This window comes from Somniosus microcephalus, chromosome 4 (genome assembly GCF_052327205.1).
Source record: "Somniosus microcephalus isolate GS21.2 chromosome 4, FLI_Smic_1.0, whole genome shotgun sequence".
Classification (NCBI taxonomy): Eukaryota; Metazoa; Chordata; class Chondrichthyes; order Squaliformes; family Somniosidae; genus Somniosus; species Somniosus microcephalus.
Window position 1 is genome coordinate 75,661,771 of NC_140990.1, and position 17,876 is coordinate 75,679,646.

A 17,876-nucleotide genomic window follows, 5' to 3' on the forward strand; every position below is an offset into this window, starting at 1 on the left:
GATGTTCTTGCCATGGAGGGAGTGCAGCGAAGATTCACCAGACTGATACCTGGGCTGGCAGGTATGACGTATGAGGAGCGATTGGGTCGATTGGGCTTATACTCGCTGGAGTTTAGAAGAATGAGAGGGGATCTCATTGAAACGTATAAAATTTTAACAGGGTTAGACAGACTAGATGCAGGAAGGATGTTCCCGATGGTCGGGGAGTCCAGAACCAGGGGTCACAGTCTAAGGATAAGGGGTAAGCCATTTAGGACAGAGATGAGGAGGAATTTCTTCACCGAGAGAGTGGTGAACCTGTGGAATTCTCTACCACAGAAGGCAGTTGAGGCCAATTCATTAAATATATTCAAGAAGGAGTTAGATATATTTCTTAAAGCTAAAGGGATCAAGCAATACGGAGAGAAGGCAGGGACAGGGTACTGAGTTTGGATGATCGGCCATGGTCTCGTTGAGTGGCGGGGCAGGCTCGAGGGGCCGAGTGGCCTACTCCTCCTTTCTTCTATGTTTCTAGGTCCACTCACCTGTTTATATCCCTTTGCAGGCTCTTTGCTTCCTCCTCGCAGCTTACAGTTGCAGTTTGTGGTGGAATACAGTCTGCAATTGCTGATTGCCCACAGCGCCTCGTAGCTGCCCAGTTTTGAACTGTTAGGACGATGTCCAATTTTTGAGTCCATATAATGGTGAACATGGGTCCCAGCACGGATCTTCTCATGTTCTGCTAGTCCGAGAAACTTCCCTTAGCTCTTACTCTCTGATTTCTGTTTTGTAGCCATCTTTTCACCAAAACATGCTACTTGGCCCTTGACTCCACACGGCCTGACCTTTGACTCCACACAATCTCACCTTTGCTCATCTTGTAGACCGTACACACTGCAGACAAAGTGCACCAGTGATGGAGGGGATCGATATTGAGTCCTGTGGCAAGTGTGCCCCACCGGCCCCAATATCGAAGGGATGAGAAAAAAAATGTTCTGTTGACCAATTGCGGCTTCCAATGGCGGTGTGTATACCCAGAATCGCCCACGCGGCAGAAAGTGCCCTATCAATGACCGCAGGAGCCCAGTGCGCAGACGCGGAACTGGACGGTGCTCTGAGCATGCGCAGTGCGAGTGGTGGCGCTGGTCTGAAGTGGAAGAGATGGTTCCGAGAGGCGGTAGGATTATGATATGATTTTAAAAGGGAGCTGGGCGGGTACTTGAGGATGAGGATCTTACAGGATTACAGACAACAAGCAGGGATGTGGGACTAAGCACGAGTGCTCATTCTAAGAGCCAGCACAGGCCCGACGGGCCGATTGGCCTCCTTGGTGCTGTACATTTCCATGATTCTATGAAAACTAACAGAACCAAACAAAAAAATGATCTTCCTTGGTTAGCGATCATTTCACTAACTTTAAACAGAGTACTCTATACACCAACAACAACTTACATTTATATATTGCCTTTAAAACTTCCCAAGGCGCTTCTCAATAGCTCAGTCAGACAATAATTGACACACATACTTTGTTTGTGGTCCAGTGCACTGACACAAAGTTCCTTCACAACTGTAACAATTTTATTGCGGTTGCTGTGAAGGCTGCGCTCACTCTGCTCGTACACCTGGTCTCCAAAGGAGGCAAAACAGGACTAATGCTGCCGAGCTCAACTCTTTTTGATCAGAAAATATCAACTGTTTAGCCTCGCCATGCACAAAAGAGGCAGCAGTGCTGATTGGCTGCCCAGGAAAGTCCTATTTAGATTAAACTCCTTCACCCAGAGAGTGCTGAGAATGTGGAACTTGCTGCCACAGGGAGTAGTTGAGGTGAAGAGCAGGGATGCATTTAAGGGGAAGCTGGATAAACACATGGGAGAAAGGAATAGAAGGAGATGCTGATAGGGTGAGATGAAGAGAGATGGGAGGAGGTTCGTGTGGAGCATAAACACCGCATGGACCAGTTGGGCCGAATGGCCTGTTTCTGTGTTCTACAATCTGGGTAATTCTATGTAATAAGAGAGGAAAGAATGTTCCATAGAAACTAAAATTATCTGTTCTGCATTTTAATCCTGAACTTACATTGATCTCTTTTGTAAACTGCTTTTACAGGGAATATCATCAGCCTTTGAATGTGGAAGGAGAAATGTTTGCCTGTTCTGTCTGTGGGAACAGATTTCAAACATCAGTGTGACTGGAAAAGCACCGAGACACCCAGACCCGAGTGAGAGTGTTCCAGAGCACTGACTGTGGAAAGAGCTTTAACTAGTTACACAGCCTGAAAAATCATCGCACCATTCACAGCGGGGAGAAACTGTACACGTGTTCTGTGTGTGGATGAGGCTTGAACTGATCGTCCAACCTGGAGAGACACAAGGACATCCGCAAAATGGAGAAACCGTGGGAATGTGGAGACTGTGGGAAGGGATTCAGCTTCCCGTCCCGGCTGGAAACTCACCGACACAGTCACACCGGGGACAGGCCGTTCATCTGCCCCGAGTGTGGGAAGGGATTCAGTCAGTCATCCCACCTTCTGACACATCAGCGAGTTCACACTGGGGAGAGACCGTTCAGTTGCTCTCACTGTGGGAAGAGATTTGGGCAGTTATCGAACCTCACTGACCACCAGCGAATTCACACTGGAGAGAGGCCATTCAGTTGCTTTCAATGTGGGAAGAGGTTTGGGCAGTCATCTAGCCTCACTGAACACATGCGAGTTCACACTGGAGAGAGACCATTCACCTGCACTGTGTGTGGGAAGGTTTTTGCTCAATTAACCAACCTCACTAAACACCAACTTGTTCACACTGAAAAGAGACCTTTCAAATGTTCTGAGTGTGGGAAGACCTTTAAAAGGACAAGAGATCTGCTGACACACCAACACACTCAAACTGGGGAAAAGCCGTTCACCTGCTCCGTGTGTGGGAGGGGATTTGCTAATTCCTCCCACCTGCTGACACACCAGCAAGTTCGCACTGGGGAGAGGCCATTCACCTGCTCTGTGTGTGGGAAGGGATTCATTCAGTCATCCCACCTGCTGACACACCAGCGAGTTCAAACTGGGGAGAGGGCGTTCATCTGCTCCGTGTGTGGGAAGGGATTCACTGATTCATCCACTCTGCTGAGACACCAGCGAGTTCACACTGAGGAGAGGCCATTCACCTGCTCCGTGTGTGGGACGGGATTAATTCAGTCATCCCACCTGCTAAATCATCAGCGAGTTCACACTGGGGAGAGCCCGTTCACCTGCTCCGTGTGTGGGAAGAGATTCACTCGGTCATCTTACCTGCTGAAACACCAGCGAGTTCACAAATGACTTCAGTGGTTGGCTTCTGCTGTTAATCACATGCAGGACTGAACCATGTTCATTCTGACAATTGAGGTTTGTTTCTGATTATGTTAGTAACCCAATAACTGGGCTGGAGTTTAATATATTGATATTTGTCAAATAAATCAGCTTTATATCAAACACTCAGTGTGTCGAGTCGTTGATTTCTCCAAGATAAGAGGAGACTAATTGATGTCCTGTTACCAACTGCTCCATTTTTGGGCCTTTTCTCCTTTCTAACTCGAGATTATTTCAGTTCTCATACCTTCGGTTACTCTCATGGACAAGTCCCAGCTCCCCAAACCTTCCAGAGTGCCTCTCCTAGCCTTGGTATCCAGGGAAGGTATCGGTAACACGCCCGGGATCACTAAACACAAAACCCGGTCTGTTAATCACTTTCAGCTACTGGACTTAGCGTGTGACCCACAGCATCTCTCTCACCTTCGATGTGTGAAGAGAGCATCACGCCTCAGAACCTGGTTTAGATGTTAATTCCCTCAGGAAATGTATTTAGCAGAAGATGAACAAGTTAACAGATCATGGCCCAATAAGCCAGCTCTATATTCGCAGGAGAAAATCTGTTTTCTAACTCCTTGAGTGGACAGAATAAAGATAGATCCCAAATGTAAGAGCCCTTCGTATCAGTTGTAAATAAATTTTAAATCCTGACCGATTCTGTGCTTATTATAGATTTCCCCATCCCTGTGGGAGTCGAATTTGGTCAAAAACTGCTTCTTGGAAATTTCTTTCAAATGTAACCCTGCTATTCAAGAAAGGAGGGAGAGAGAAAACACAGGGAACTATAGGTCAGTTAGCCTGACATCAATAGTAGCGAAAATGCTAGAATCTATTATTAAGGACATGGTGACAGGGCACTTGGGAAATCACAATATGATCAGACAGAGTCAACACAGATTTATGAAAGGAAAATCGTGTTTGAAAAATCTATTGGAGTCTTTTGAGGGTGTAACTAGCAGGGTAGATAAGGGGGAACCAGTGGATGTAATATATTTGGATTTTCAGAAGGCATTTGATAAGGTGCCACACAATAGGTTGTTACACAAGGTTAGGGCTCATGGGTTTGGGGGTAATATCTTCGCATGGATTGAGGATTCGTTAATGGACAGAAAACAGAGAGTAGGGATAAACGGGTCATTTTCAGGGTGGCAGGGTGTAACTAGTGTGGTACCACAAGGATCAGTGCTTGGCCCTCAGCTACTTCAATGAGTTAGATGAGGGATCCGAGTGTAATAGGTGTGAAGTAAGCAGTGAGGAGGACGTAAATAGGCTGCAAAGAAATATAGACTGGTTCAGTGAGTGGGCAAGGAGGTGGCAGATGGAGTATAATGTGGAGAAATGTGAAGTTATCCACTTTGGTAGGAAGAATAGAAAAGCAAAATATTTTTTAAAACGTGAGAGACTCGTAAAGGTTGGGATTCAGAGGGATTTCATAGAATCATAGAATGGTTACAGCACGGACGAAGGCCATTCGGCCCGTCAAGCCATGCCAACTCTCAGCTAGTCCCACTCCCCTGCACTTACCCTGCAAATTTTTTTCCTTCAGATATTTATCCAACTCCCTTTTGAAAGATAAGATTGAGTCTACCATTCCAGATCTTAACCACTCGCTGCGGAAAAAAGCTTGTTCTTACATCACCTTTGGTTCTTTTGCCAATCACCTTAAATCTGTGTCCTCTGGTTCTTGACCCTTTCGCCAATGGGAACAGTTTCTCTCTCTCTACTCTGTCCAGACCCCTCATGATTTTGAACACCTCTATCAAATCTCCTCCCAACCTTCTCTGCTCCAAGGAGAACAACCCCAACTTCTCCAGTCTATCAACGTAACTGAAGTCCCTCATTCCTGGAATCATTCTCATAAATCTTTTCTGCATCCTCTCTAAGGCCTTCACATCCTTCCTAAAGTGTGGTGCTCAGAATTGGACACAATACTCCAGTTGGGGTCAAACCAGTGTTTTATAAAGGTTCGTCATAATTTCCACACTTTTGTACTCTATGGCCTAGAAATTCATTATAGCCACTTTTGGGGCGGTAAAGTCGGGCGGCCGCTAAAGTTTGCGCCCGGCGCAAAGTCGATGCCACTTCGCCGATATTCAGTAGCTTCGCCCTAAGAGTTTGCTCGAGCGCTAAAACTGGCGATGCACGACTATCTTTAGGCGCTAAGCCGGCGGTGCTGAGCGATACCGCCGAGGCCGGGCGCAGCGCAGGTGCGGTCATTTCTTGATTGACAGCAGACACCCTGGCGCCGGCCAGCTCTTAAGGGGGAAGGGTCGAGTTGGTCTGCTGCCACGCCCTGGACACTGCAACCCTCCAGCTAGGCCTGAACACTGCTGCTGGACCCAAATAGCACCTGAAAGGATGGAGAAGGCCCGTGAACGAGCGCAGCGCTTCTCAGAGCATGATCTGAGGGTGCTGGTTGGCGCTGTGGAGAAGAGACGCCATATCTTGTTTCCGGACAATGGGAAGAAGCCGGCGGCCCGCGTCTACCGGAAAGCCTGGAGGCATGTCGCCACCAGGGTGACATCCAACAGTGAGGTCCCCAGGAGCTCTGTACAATGCCGCAAAAAGCTAAATGACCTCGCCAGGATTGTCAGGGTGAGTACCCTTTCCAGTGTCCTCCTCATCCTTGCATGTGCACCTCACATTATGGGCAAAGGGACCTGAAAGCCCTAATGGCCAGCCGTCATGCAGCAGCTATGGGACAGTCATGAACATCAATTGCACATTCTGCACTTAACACACTGGCCAGGCTATTCGACCATGGGAGGCAGTGCACACAAGATCAGGGCTACACACTGGCCAGGCTATTCGACCATGGGAGGCAGTGCACACAAGATCAGGGCTACACACTGTACTTAGAGGCCGTCCTTTCTCTTGCAGGCCAAGCTGGCCAATAATAAGAGGAGCAGGACTGAGACCGGGGGAGGCGGACCCCAGATCCAGCAGCTCACCGAGCTGCAACAGCGCATGGAGCGTATCATGGGTGCCCGGGTGATTGGCCCCGTTGCATCTGGAGATGCCGACCCTGTTCTGGGCACCAATGGTAAGGACATCACCTTTTGGACCTCTCGCGTCCCACTTGCGCATCAGATCTACATCCTTTGCCACTGTCCGACCAATGCGCTGAATGCCACCACTCATGCATCCCTCGCTGATGCCCTCTCCTCACTCCAAAGCTACTCTTGTGCCTTTCTGCTTTCAGATGGTGAGGAGGAGGTCCCTGAAGTTGCCAGTGACAGCCCCTCAGAAGAGGAGGAGGAGGAGGAGGAAGAGGAAGGCGGCCCATCAGGGGAACCCTCAGCCGCGGCAAGCCATGCCAATGTAGGGGACACGTCTTCCCTGGAGGGGAGCCTGGGGGAAGTGTCGGAGGGGAGTGTAGCTCCTGGGACCAGCGGCCTGCAGCAACGCGGGAGGGGGGTGGAAGCTCAGCGGCCTTCTCCCCAGAGGGGGGAAGGGTCGGAGGGGAGTCCAATTGCTGGGCCCAGCGGCGTCCAGCAACGCAGGAAGGGTCGGGCAGCTCGGCGGCCTTCTCCCCAGAGGGAGAGTCCGGCCTCCAGTCCGGAGACGGTCACCGCCGAGGAGCTGCGCCTCCTCGAGGACATGTCCGCGGACTCGGAGCGCTGGCACACGGAGCTCATGGGGGTAGTGGCACGGATGCCTGAGGCCATCGAGTCCCTGTCTCGGAGTGTGACCGAATTCGGGGCCTCACAGGCCACGGGTTTGGCAGAATTCGGGGCAGATCAGGCAGCGAGTCGGGCGGAATTCGGGGCAGCTCAGGCAGCGACTGGCCAGGTGATCAGTGGTGCCGTGCAGTCACTGGCTGCTCTGATGCGGTCACAGAACAGGGCAACACGGGCACTCACTGCTGCCACACTCGCTGTGTCAGCCAGGCCTCGCCAGGGCACCCGCCGCGCTGCAGCAGCACAGCGGTCTGTCCCTCGGCAGATTGCTGCGCATGCTGCAGTGCTGGCCCGGGCGGGTGCCAGTGTCTCAGGCGACCAGCGAGCGCCTGCCATCCGCCAGCTTGCCCCCATTCCTCCAGCCGCCACTGCCACTCCCCCAGTGCAGCTGCCACGAACTGCTGCAGCGACTGATGCTGCCCAGCCACAGCTGCAGCATTCACCAGCCGGCCCCTCGAGGGCCAGACCTCGTCTAGGCCGACCCCCAAGGGCATCTGCAGTCACGACATGTGCCCCTCAGGAGCCTTCCCCCAGCCTTGCAGCAGCCACTGGCCTCACTTTGAGGAGGAGCAGCAGGGCGTGCAGGGGCCGCCAAAGTTTGCAGAAGGCATCGCCCTCGCGGGCCACAAAGTAGAGGGTGTGGCCAAATGTTTTGTTTTTTGGAATGGGTGTTTTGTGAAGGCCGAGGATGAAGGCCATTTTTGTTTACATCTTTTGTTAATGCTCCCCAGGTTGTGGGAGTGAGTCATGTGTGTGAGTGTTTTTTGGGGGTTTCGTGTGTTTTTGGTTTTCATGTGGGAAGGGCCCTGAGTTTGTACAATAAACCATTTTCTTTATTCAGATTGTCCATGTTTGATCTTTGAAGTGTTTGTTGCCTTAACCGGCTGAGGGCTTGCGGAGCAGCTGCAATCATGTTCTTTCATTGGCACAAGCCATTCCCTGACAGGGGGCCTAGAAGCGACGTTCAATAAGCCGCCGACGGGCGGCCCTTGGACCTTCTGCCTCCCTCCTGGGCTGGTACTCCTCGTCCTCCTCCTCCTCCTCATGCTCCTCCTGCTCCTCCTCCTGAGGTGGTGGTCCAACGTGAGGTGGCAGTGCCTGAGTCCTGCGGATAGCCAGGTTGTGCAGCATGCAGCAAATGACGACTAATTGGGAGACTCGCTCCTGCGAATACTGGAGGGCTCCACCGGAGCGATCCAGACAGCGGAACCGTTGCTTCAGGACGCCGATTGTTTGTTCGATGATGTTCCTGGTCGCTTGATGGCTCTCGTTGTATGCCTCTTCAGCAGGGGTGCTGGGCACGCGGAGCGGGGTCATGAGCCAGGTACACAAAGGATAGCCTTTGTCCCCGATAAGCCATCCTCTTCGGTGAGGCTGTGCCTGGAACATGTCAGCCACAATTGTCTGTCGCAGGATAAAGGCATCGTGGCTGCTGCCTGGAAAGCGGGCATTGACAGCTAGGATGCGCTGCCTGTGGTCACACACCAGCTGTACGTTGAAGGAATGGTAGCCCTTCCGGTTGCGGTAATCCTCGGCATGCTCCAGAGGTGCCCGCAAAGCCACATGCGTGCAGTCAATGGCGCCCTGCACCATGGGGAAGCCCGCTATTCTTGCAAATCCCACTGCACGCTGCTGCTGCTTGTCCAGGGTCATGGGGAAGGAGATGAATTGACGTCTCCTTGTGAAAAGGGCATTGGTCACCTGGCGGATGCAGCAATGCACAGCGAACTGGGAGATGTTAGCGATGTCCCCAGCAGCGGATTGGAAGGAGCCGGTGGCATAGAAGTTCAGAGCCACCATCACCTTCACTGCCACCGACAGAGACGTCCTGCGCCTCAGCTGTGGACGCAGATCTCTGTGAAGCAGCTGGCAGATCTCTGCAACCACCTTCCTTCTGAATCGCAGCCTCCTAACACACTGCGCGGCAGACATGTTGAGATAGGAGAACTGCTGGCGGTATTCCCTGAGTGGGTAAGGCCTCCGTTGCCGACGCCTGTTGCCCCCTCTGCGTCTAGCCAGGGCTGCCACTCTCTCACGGCATCTGTAAGCCCTTCCGACATAAGGCTGAAAGTCAGCGTTGGCACCCAATGCAGCCCCCATAATATGCTGGCAAACACTGAGATCTCAATGAAGGCAAAGAGAATTGCAAATCTCTGGCCTGAAGCCAAAAATACCTGTCCTAGTGTTGGGCCAAAGCAGTAAGCTGTCTTCCTTGGTCTCTCCCCAAAAATCCGTTGCACAAGAGTGAGTGCTGCAAAATGGCTGCCCTTTATAGTGCAGGGTAAGTGCCCTTTAATTAGCGCTCCCTGCGGCCCGCCTCGGCTGTGTACCGTTCCACTTCACAGTCGTTCGGGCCGCCAGGCGCACAATGGGGCGGCGCGAGTGAAGTTCCAGTTCCGGGCGCACAAAGGGCGTTGCACGACAAAATGACGTCATGATCTGCGCGCGCAGATGAGCGCGCGCAATGACTTTGCGCCGGCGCTAAATGTGTACTGAAGTTGGGGCGAGGCGCAGATCGCACTGCGCCCGGGCGCTAAGCGCCTAGCGCTCGAGATCTACTCCTCCTAAGGCACTAACGGCTGGCGCAGCCAACTGAATTTCTAGGCCTAGGACTCTATTTATGAAGCCCAGGATCCCGTAAGCCTTTTTAACTGTTTTCTCAACCTGCCCTGCCACCTTCAATGACTTGTGCACACATACCCCCAGGTCTCTCTGTGCACCCCCTTTAGAATTGTACCATTTAGTTTATATTTCCTCTCCTCATTCTTTCTACCAAAATGTATCACTTCACACTTTTCTGCGTTAAATTTCATTTTACCACGTGTCCGCACATTTCACCAGCCTGTCTATGTCTTCCTGAAGTCTATCACTATTCTCCTCACTGTTCACTATACTTCCAAGTTTTGTGTCATCTACAAATTTTGAAATTGTGCCCTGTACACCCGCATCCAATTAATTAATATATAATCAAGAAAAGCAGTGATCCTAGTACCGACCCCTGGGGAACACCACTGTGTACCTTCCTCTAGACCGAAAAACAACCGTTCACTACTCTCTGTTTCTTGTCACTTAGCCAATTCCATATCCATGCAGTCACCAGTCCCTTTTATTCCATGGGCTTCAACTTTGCTGGCAAGCCTATTATGTGGCACTTTGTTGAACGTATTTTGGAAATCCATGTACACCACGTCAACCGCATTGCTCTCATCAACCCTCTCTGTTACCTCATCAAAGAACTCAGTCAAGTTGGTTAAATACGATTTGTCTTTAACAAATCTGTGCTGGCTTTCCTTAATTAATCCACGCCTATCCAAGTGACTGTTAATTTTGTCCCTGATTACTGTTTCTAAAAGATTCCCCACTACCGAGGTCAAACTGACTGGCCTGTAGTTGCTGGGTTTATCTTTACACCCTTTTTTGAACAAGGGTGTAACATTTGCAATTCTCCAGTCCTCTGGCACCACCCCCATATCTAAGGAGGATTGGAAGATTATGGCCAGTACCTCTGCGATTTCCTCCCTCAATTCCCTCCGCATCCTCGGATGCATCCCATCCGCTCCTGGTGATTTAGCCAGCCTTTCTAATACCTCCTCTTTATCAATTTTTATCCTATCAAGTGTCTCCACTACCTCATCCTTCACTGTGTCTATGGCAGCATCCTCTTCCTTGGTGAAGACAGATGCAAAGTACTCATTTAGTACCTCAGCCATACCCTCTGCCTCCATGCCTAGGTCTCCTTTGTGGTCCCTAATTGGCCCCACCCCTCCTCTTACTACCCTTTTACTATTTAAATGCCTATAGAAGGCTTTTGGATTACCTTTTATGTTGGCTGCCATTCTATTCTCATACCCTCGCTTTGCCCCTCTTATTTTCTTTTTCACGTCTCCTCTGACCTTTCTATATATAACCTGATTCTCAGTTGTATTTGCAACCTGACATCTGTCATACGCACTCTTTTTCTGATTCATCATATTCACTAACTCTTTCATCATCCAGGGAGCCCTGACTTTAGTTGCCCTGACTTTCCCCCTAGTGGGAATGTACCTCAACTGTACCTGAACTAGTTCCTCTTTAAAGGCAGCCCATTGTTCCATTACAGTTTTGTTGCCAATCTTTGATTCCAGTTTACCCGGGCCAGATCTGTTCTCATCCCACTGAAATTGGCCTTCCCCCAGTTAAACATTTTTACACTAGATTGCTCCCTGTCCTTTTCCATAGCTAATCTAAACCTTATGATACTATGATCACTGTTCCCTAAATGTTCACCGACTGACACTTGCTCCACTTGACCCACCTCATTCCCCAGAACCAGATCCAGCAATGCCTTCTCCCTCGTCGGGCCAGAAACATACTGATCAAGAAAGTTCTCCTGAACACACTTCAGAAATTCTTCCCCTTCTCTGCCCTTAAGATTATTATGATCCCAGCCTATATTAGGATAGTTGAAGTCCCCCATTATCACTACTCTATAGTTCTTGCCCCTCTCTGTAATTTCTCTGAAAATTTGCTCCTCCATATCTTTCCCACTATTTGGTGGTCTATAGAATACACCTAGCAGTGTAATGACACCTCTATTCTTTCTTAACTGTAGCCATATAGATTCTGTCCTCGACCCCTCCAGGCCATCCTCCCTCTCCAGCACTGTAACATTCTCCTTGACCAATACTGCCACACCACCTCCGATCTTTTCTCTTTCCTGAACACTCTATAACCTGGAATATATAACACCCAATCCTGCCCTTTTTGAGCCAGGTCTCAGTTATTGCCACAGCATCATATTCCCACGTGGCTATTTGTGCCTGCAGCTCACTGACCTTGTTTACTGTGCTTCGTGCGTTCACATACATACACTGTAAACCCATCTTAGACCATCCTGTATTCTCCCTTAGTTTGACCCCACCTAATACCTTACTATATCTTACTTTAGTGTTCTCTGCCTCTCCCAATCCTGTGAGCACTTTATTTCCCCTTTCTATTGTTTCATCCTGGCGCCCATCCCCCTGCCAAATTAGTTTAAACCCTCCCCAACAGCGCTAGCAAACCTCCCCGTGAGGGTATTGGTTCCGGTCCTGTTGGGGTGCAAACCTTCAGGCCTGTACAGGTCCCACCTCCCCCAGAACCAGTCCCAAAGCCTCAAGAATCTAAAGCCCTCCCTTCTGCACCTTCTCTCTAGCCACACGTTCATCTGCTCTATCCTCCTATTTCTATACTCACGAGCGAGTGGCACCGGGAGTAATCCGGAGATTACTACCTTTGAGGTCCTGCTTTTTAATCTCTTTCCTAGCACCCTAAAATCTGCCTGCAGGACCTCATCCCTCTTTCTACCTATGTCGTTGGTACCGATATGGACCATGACCTCTGGCTGTTCACCCTCGCCCCTCAGAATATTCAGGGCCCGGGGCCAGGGGAGGCTGTGGGGCTTTAAAAGAAAAAGAAAGACTTGCATTTCTATAGCGCCTTTCACGACCACCGGACATCTCAAAGCTCTTTACAGCCAATGAAGTACTTTAGAAATGGAGTCACTGTTGTAATGTGGGAAACGCGGCAGCCAATTTGCACTCAGCAAGGTCCCAAAAACAGCAATGTGATAATTGTTAAGTCTGTGTGTTCCAGTATATTTAAAGATCAATTACTGACACAGACTACAAGAATAACTTTTCAATAGGTCTTTACTATTCGGAGGTCAGGGGATGAACTGAACAGCAGATCACTACACAGCACTTATATACCGGTGTGGTCACCACCGGTATCACAGTATACAGCAGCCAGAGAAAGTAGTACATCTCTTAAGGTGGAACAGGTTTAAGTTCTCTTAAGGTGGAACAGGTTACATACACCACAATCCTCCCTTTTTAGCTTAACAGTTATATCCCCATTTAACACAATATAATAACATATATACATATACAACTTCATGTAGAAATAGTTCAAAGGTTCAGTCTCTCAGGAGGCCTCCTGATTCGAGTTGGATAACGTCTTTCAGGGGTCTCTGATTCTGGTTGTTGAGGTGACTCCTCTAGTTGGTCTCCTATGTATTGGACATCATCATCAGGTACATTCACTGCCGAGGTAGATGCTTCAGGTTCACTAACTTCTTCCACGGTTGTCTCTGTCGTAACCATGGGTTCAACCCTTGTTCTCGATTCTACCAGTTGGTCAGCATGACGCCGTATTACATTTTTACCAATATCTACCGTGTACATCAGGGGCCCTTGTCTAGCCCGAATTGTTCCAGATTGCCATTTCTCGTTTCCATAGTCCCTGGCCAACACTGGTTGTCCTACCTCGAAACTCCGAGTAGTCTTGTTATTCATATGCTGGAACTGTTTGTTTTCAACTCCTCTCCGCACATTTGGTTTTAACAAGTCCAACCTGGACCGCAACCTCCTGTTATAAAACATCATGGCAGGACTTTGGTTTGTCACTGCATGAGCGGCATTTCGATATGCCAGTAGGAACTTGTCCACCTTGTGTTGTAGTGGAATCTGATCTTCGCTCATGGCCTTTATTGCTTTTTTGAATGTTTGTACAAATCTCTCGGCCAACCCATTTGTAGCCGGATGATATGGTGCAGAGGTATAATGTTTCACCCCATTCTTCTTTAAGAATTTTTGGAATTCTTCTGACACGAGCTGTGGTCCGTTGTCTGAACATATTTGTTCTGGCAATCTGTTCCTTGCGAATATCGTTCTTAACACCGCAATAGTTTTTTCTGAAGTAGTGGTATTCATCTTGATCACTTCTGGCCATTTAGAATGTGCGTCCTCCGCAATTAGAAACATGGAGTCCATGAATGGACCAGCGAAGTCAATATGTACGCGTTGCCATGGGGCTGAAGGCCATTCCCATGGATGCAGCGGTGCAATCGGAGGTGTATTTTGCACTTTTTGGCACCCTGAGCAGCTTTTCGTCAGCTCCTCTATCTGTTGGTCGATACCCGGCCACCACACATAAGCCCTAGCAAGGCTTTTCATCTTGACTCCCCCCAGGTGACCTTCATGCAGTTCCTTTAGAACTCTCTCCCTTAACTTAGGAGGGATAATCACTCTTGTTCCATACATCAATGTTCCTTGACAGACGGACAACTGGTCTCGTCTTGCCGAGAATGCCGGTAACCGAGGATCACCATGCACTGGCCATCCCTTCACTGTCACCTCGTAGACTCGGAACAGTGTTGGGTCGTTCCTGGTTTCTCTTTCAATACTTGCATTGGTGACTGGTAAACACTCGATGATGGTCGAGTGAAATAGCTCAACAGGGTCAACCTTCGTTGTCTTCTCTTCTTCAGGTAGTGGCAGGCGCGACAGCCCATCAGCATTACCATGCTGCTTTGTACTTCTGAATTCTATCTGATATTGATGTGCCCCTAGGAAAAGGGACCATCTCTGGAGTCTCTGTGCTGTCATCACCGAAACACCCTTCTTAGGGTTAAAAATGGATACCAATGGCTGATGGTCTGTCAGAAGCGTAAACTTTTGGCCCTGCAGGTAGTGATTAAACTTCTTTACTCCCCACACAAGGCTGAGAGCCTCCCTATCTATCTGAGCATAGTTGCGCTCAGCGGAGGTCAATGATCTGGATGCGAATGCGACTGGCCTCTCCATGCCATTTGGCTACTTGTGTGAGAGTACTGCCCCGATACCATATGGAGAAGCATCACAAGCCAAACGAATAGGCAGTGTTGGGTTGAAGTGAGCCAACACTTCCTCTGAGGTGATCAATTCCTTGCTTTTGCGAAAGGCCTTCTTACAGTCCTCGCTCCACTTCCATGGTACTCCCTTCTGCAAAAGAACATTCAGCGGGTGCAGCACCGTGGATAAATTTGGCAGAAACTTATGGTAATAGTTAATCAATCCTAGGAACGACCTTAGCTGAGATACATTATCCGGAGCGGGAGCCTTCACAACCGCTTCGATCTTGTCAGGAGACTTATGAAGCCCCTCCTGGTCAATGACGTGGCCACAGTACGAGGTCCGCTTCTGAAAGAACTCACACTTCTGCCGATTAACTCGAAGTCCATATTCTTTCAATCTGATGAGCACCAGTTCCAAATTTGCGAGGTGTTCCTCGTCACAATCACCTGTAATCAGGATATCATCCAGGTAACATTGTGTGCCTGGAATTCCCTGTAATACCTGCTCCATGGCCCTCTGCCAAATTGCTGGAGCCGATGCCACTCCAAAAACCAATCTATTATACCGGTACAAGCCTCTATGCGTGTTGATTGTGAGGTACTGGCGTGACTCTTCCTCAACCTCCATCTGTAAGTACGCCTGCGCCAGGTCTATCTTGGTAAAGTGTTTCCCGCCAGATAATGAAGCGAAGATATCCTCAATCCACGGAAGCAGATACTGCACCGTGTGAAGCACTGGATTAACCGTGATCTTGAAATCTCCACAGATGCGAACCTTCCCTGGTTCTCCCGGCTTGTTGCTCGAAGGACGTTTCATCACGGGAACAATGGGCGTAGCCCACTCACTCCAGTCTACCTTAGACAGTACTCCTGAACGTTCTAGCGCTTCCAGCTCTGCTTCCACAGCAGGTCGTATCGCATAGGGTACCGGTCTGGCTTTGAAAAATTTTGGGTGTGCATGTTCTTCAATTTTGATGTTTGCCGTAATTCCTCTCAGTGTTCCCAGTCCCTGCTGGAACACCTCTTTAGCATCGTCCAATATCCTGGACAATCGTTTAGGTTTGACATCTGTTTCCCTGGAATCTACCGTTAGTGCTTTTAAGGAATGCCAGTCCATATTCATTTTTCTAATCCACTCCCGTCCCAGTAGTGGTGGACCTCCTTCAGGTAGCACATATATGTCCATTCCTTGGCTTTCTTTGCCCTTGTGGACCACCTTTACCTCTATCTTTCTGATGGGGTATACTCTTTGCCCCGTGTATGTTTTCAATACGATCTCCATATCCCGTATGGGAATATGTTGGAATAACCTTTTATAATCTTTTCGATTCATGACCGTCAATGCCGATCCAGTGTCCAATTCCATCTTCACTTGGACTCCTGCTATCTGAAGTGTGACCCAAATTGTCTGGAGGTCTGCTTCCTTGCCAACGTTGTGTACTCTTAAGCTACCCAGTTCATTACTGCTGGCGTCTGAATCTGACTTCTGTTCGTTCGAACTGTGCTCTGTCACCTTGTGTACCTTCCTGTACTTTCCTTGCGGTGACTTTTTGTCGCTGGTCTTCTTTCCTGACCGGCATACTTTAGCTATGTGACCTAGCCTGCCACATTTTCTGCATTCCTGATTCTTGAACCAGCACTGGTTCTGATCGTGTGTTGCCTTTCCACAACGATAACATTTTACTGTACCCACGACCATTTGATTTGTGCTGAGTTCCGGTGACCGTAGTTGCATTACTGCCGTGCCTCTCGCTGCGGCTTCGTGCGATGCTGCCATAGTGACAGCTCTATCAAGCGTCAGCTCATTCTCCTCAAGCAGTTGCTTTTGTGTCTCTTCTTTTAACAATCCACACGCAAATTTATCTCTTAGTGCATCTGTTAGTCCTGCACCAAACTGGCAATACTTTGCTAGCTTACGCAATTCCATTAAAAATTCAGCATTGCTCTCATCTTTCAGCTGCATTCTGCTGTAAAATTTAAATCGTTCCGCTAGCATCAGCGGCGTGGGGTTTAAATGATTTCTCAGGACAGAAAGTCTTATCCGTCGGTTTCTCTGGTGATAGAAGGTGTTTCAATTGCCCGTATGTCTTCGCACCCATTGAGTTTAATAAGGTTATTGCTTTATCCGCATCTGGTATCTTATTTGCTTTACAATAAACTTCTGTGCGTCCTACATACGTAGTCCAGTCTTCGATGTCACTATCAAAAATGTTAATGCTCCCCTGTTTAGGCATGTTTGCAATTTTTTTTTTTTTTTATATTCCAAAATGGCGGCTTCCCGCGCTTGTCTTCGTCCTCCGCCTACTAAAAATGGCGGCTTCCCGCGCTTGTCTTTCCCGCGCTCGTCTTCTTCTCCCGCTGTCTGCAATGGCGATTGACTTGCTGCTGCAGTACTCGCCTCCCCAGCGGTTAATAACTCCCCCGACGCTGCTTCAACTCCACCGCGGTTCCCGTGGCATTCGCGCTTCCCTGCCGTCGCGCCTCACAGCCCTTCTTGCAGCCTGGTTATGTGCACCGGCTGCGTTTGGATTCACCGCGGCTCTCACACCTTCTGCTGCCCCAGTCACTGAGCCTTTCGGCCCGAATGCGGCCCGGCCCTTTTCACCGGCCGCAGTCGATTTCACCGCCCTCTTTCCTCCGTCTTTCCTCCCTTCCGCTACAGTCAACGTGGCCGACTTTCTGCTGTCGTGTCGCTGATCGGCTTACCCACCACCGAGGTAGAAAGAAGATCGATGTCTGCCGCTGATGGATGGCTTCGAGTTCAGAATTTCTCTTCTTCACTCTGGGTTCTTGATGCCTCCCGCGCGACGTGCTGTTTAGCAGGATGATGAGGGTGGATGCCTCTTCTCGACGCCCGTTCTGAGGACGAAGCTGCCGTGGATGTAACTGCCGCAGGGTAAGATCGGACTCGTCGCCACTGTTAAGTCTGTGTGTTCCAGTATATTTAAAGATCAATTACTGACACAGACTACAAGAATAACTTTTCAATAGGTCTTTACTATTCGGAGGTCAGAAGATGAACTGAACAGCAGATCACTACACAGCACTTAAATACCGGTGTGGTCACCACCGGTATTACAGTATACAGCAGCCAGAGAAAGTAGTACATCTCTTAAGGTGGAACAGGTTTAAGTGCTCTTAAGGTGGAACAGGTTACATACACCACAATAATGACCAGATAATCTGTTTTTGTTATGTTGGTTGAGGGATAAATATTTGCCAGGACACCGGGGATAACTCCCCT

General features: G+C 49.3%; 1 protein-coding gene and 1 pseudogene across 8 annotated transcripts; both read left to right on the forward strand.

The window, feature by feature from the left end:
• Positions 1-2,335: 2,335 nt before the first annotated feature.
• On the forward strand, positions 2,336-3,289 carry LOC147119261 (uncharacterized). Of its 8 annotated transcripts, none has more exons than XM_085983744.1 (2): positions 2,336-2,438; positions 2,523-3,289. In XM_085983744.1, the coding sequence occupies exons 1-2, from the start codon at positions 2,363-2,365 to the stop codon at positions 3,287-3,289; spliced, it is 843 nt and encodes a 280-aa protein (XP_085839870.1). In that variant the 5' UTR covers positions 2,336-2,362. The 8 variants fall into 8 exon arrangements, with proteins under 8 accessions (XP_085839870.1, XP_085839871.1, XP_085839869.1 ...); XM_085983745.1 differs by having other exon boundaries at positions 2,342-3,126; positions 3,209-3,266; XM_085983738.1 differs by having other exon boundaries at positions 2,363-3,109; positions 3,191-3,289.
• A 10,815-nt stretch (positions 3,290-14,104) lies between these two features.
• The window catches only part of LOC147119262 (uncharacterized), a 36,412-nt pseudogene continuing 32,640 nt past the window's right edge, over positions 14,105-17,876 (forward strand).

What these genes read in the sequence shown, in the direction of transcription:
- LOC147119261 (XM_085983743.1), top strand. Translation starts at nt 2,363, where the DNA reads ATGGAGAAACCGTGGGAATGTGGAGACTGTGGGAAGGGATTCAGCTTC.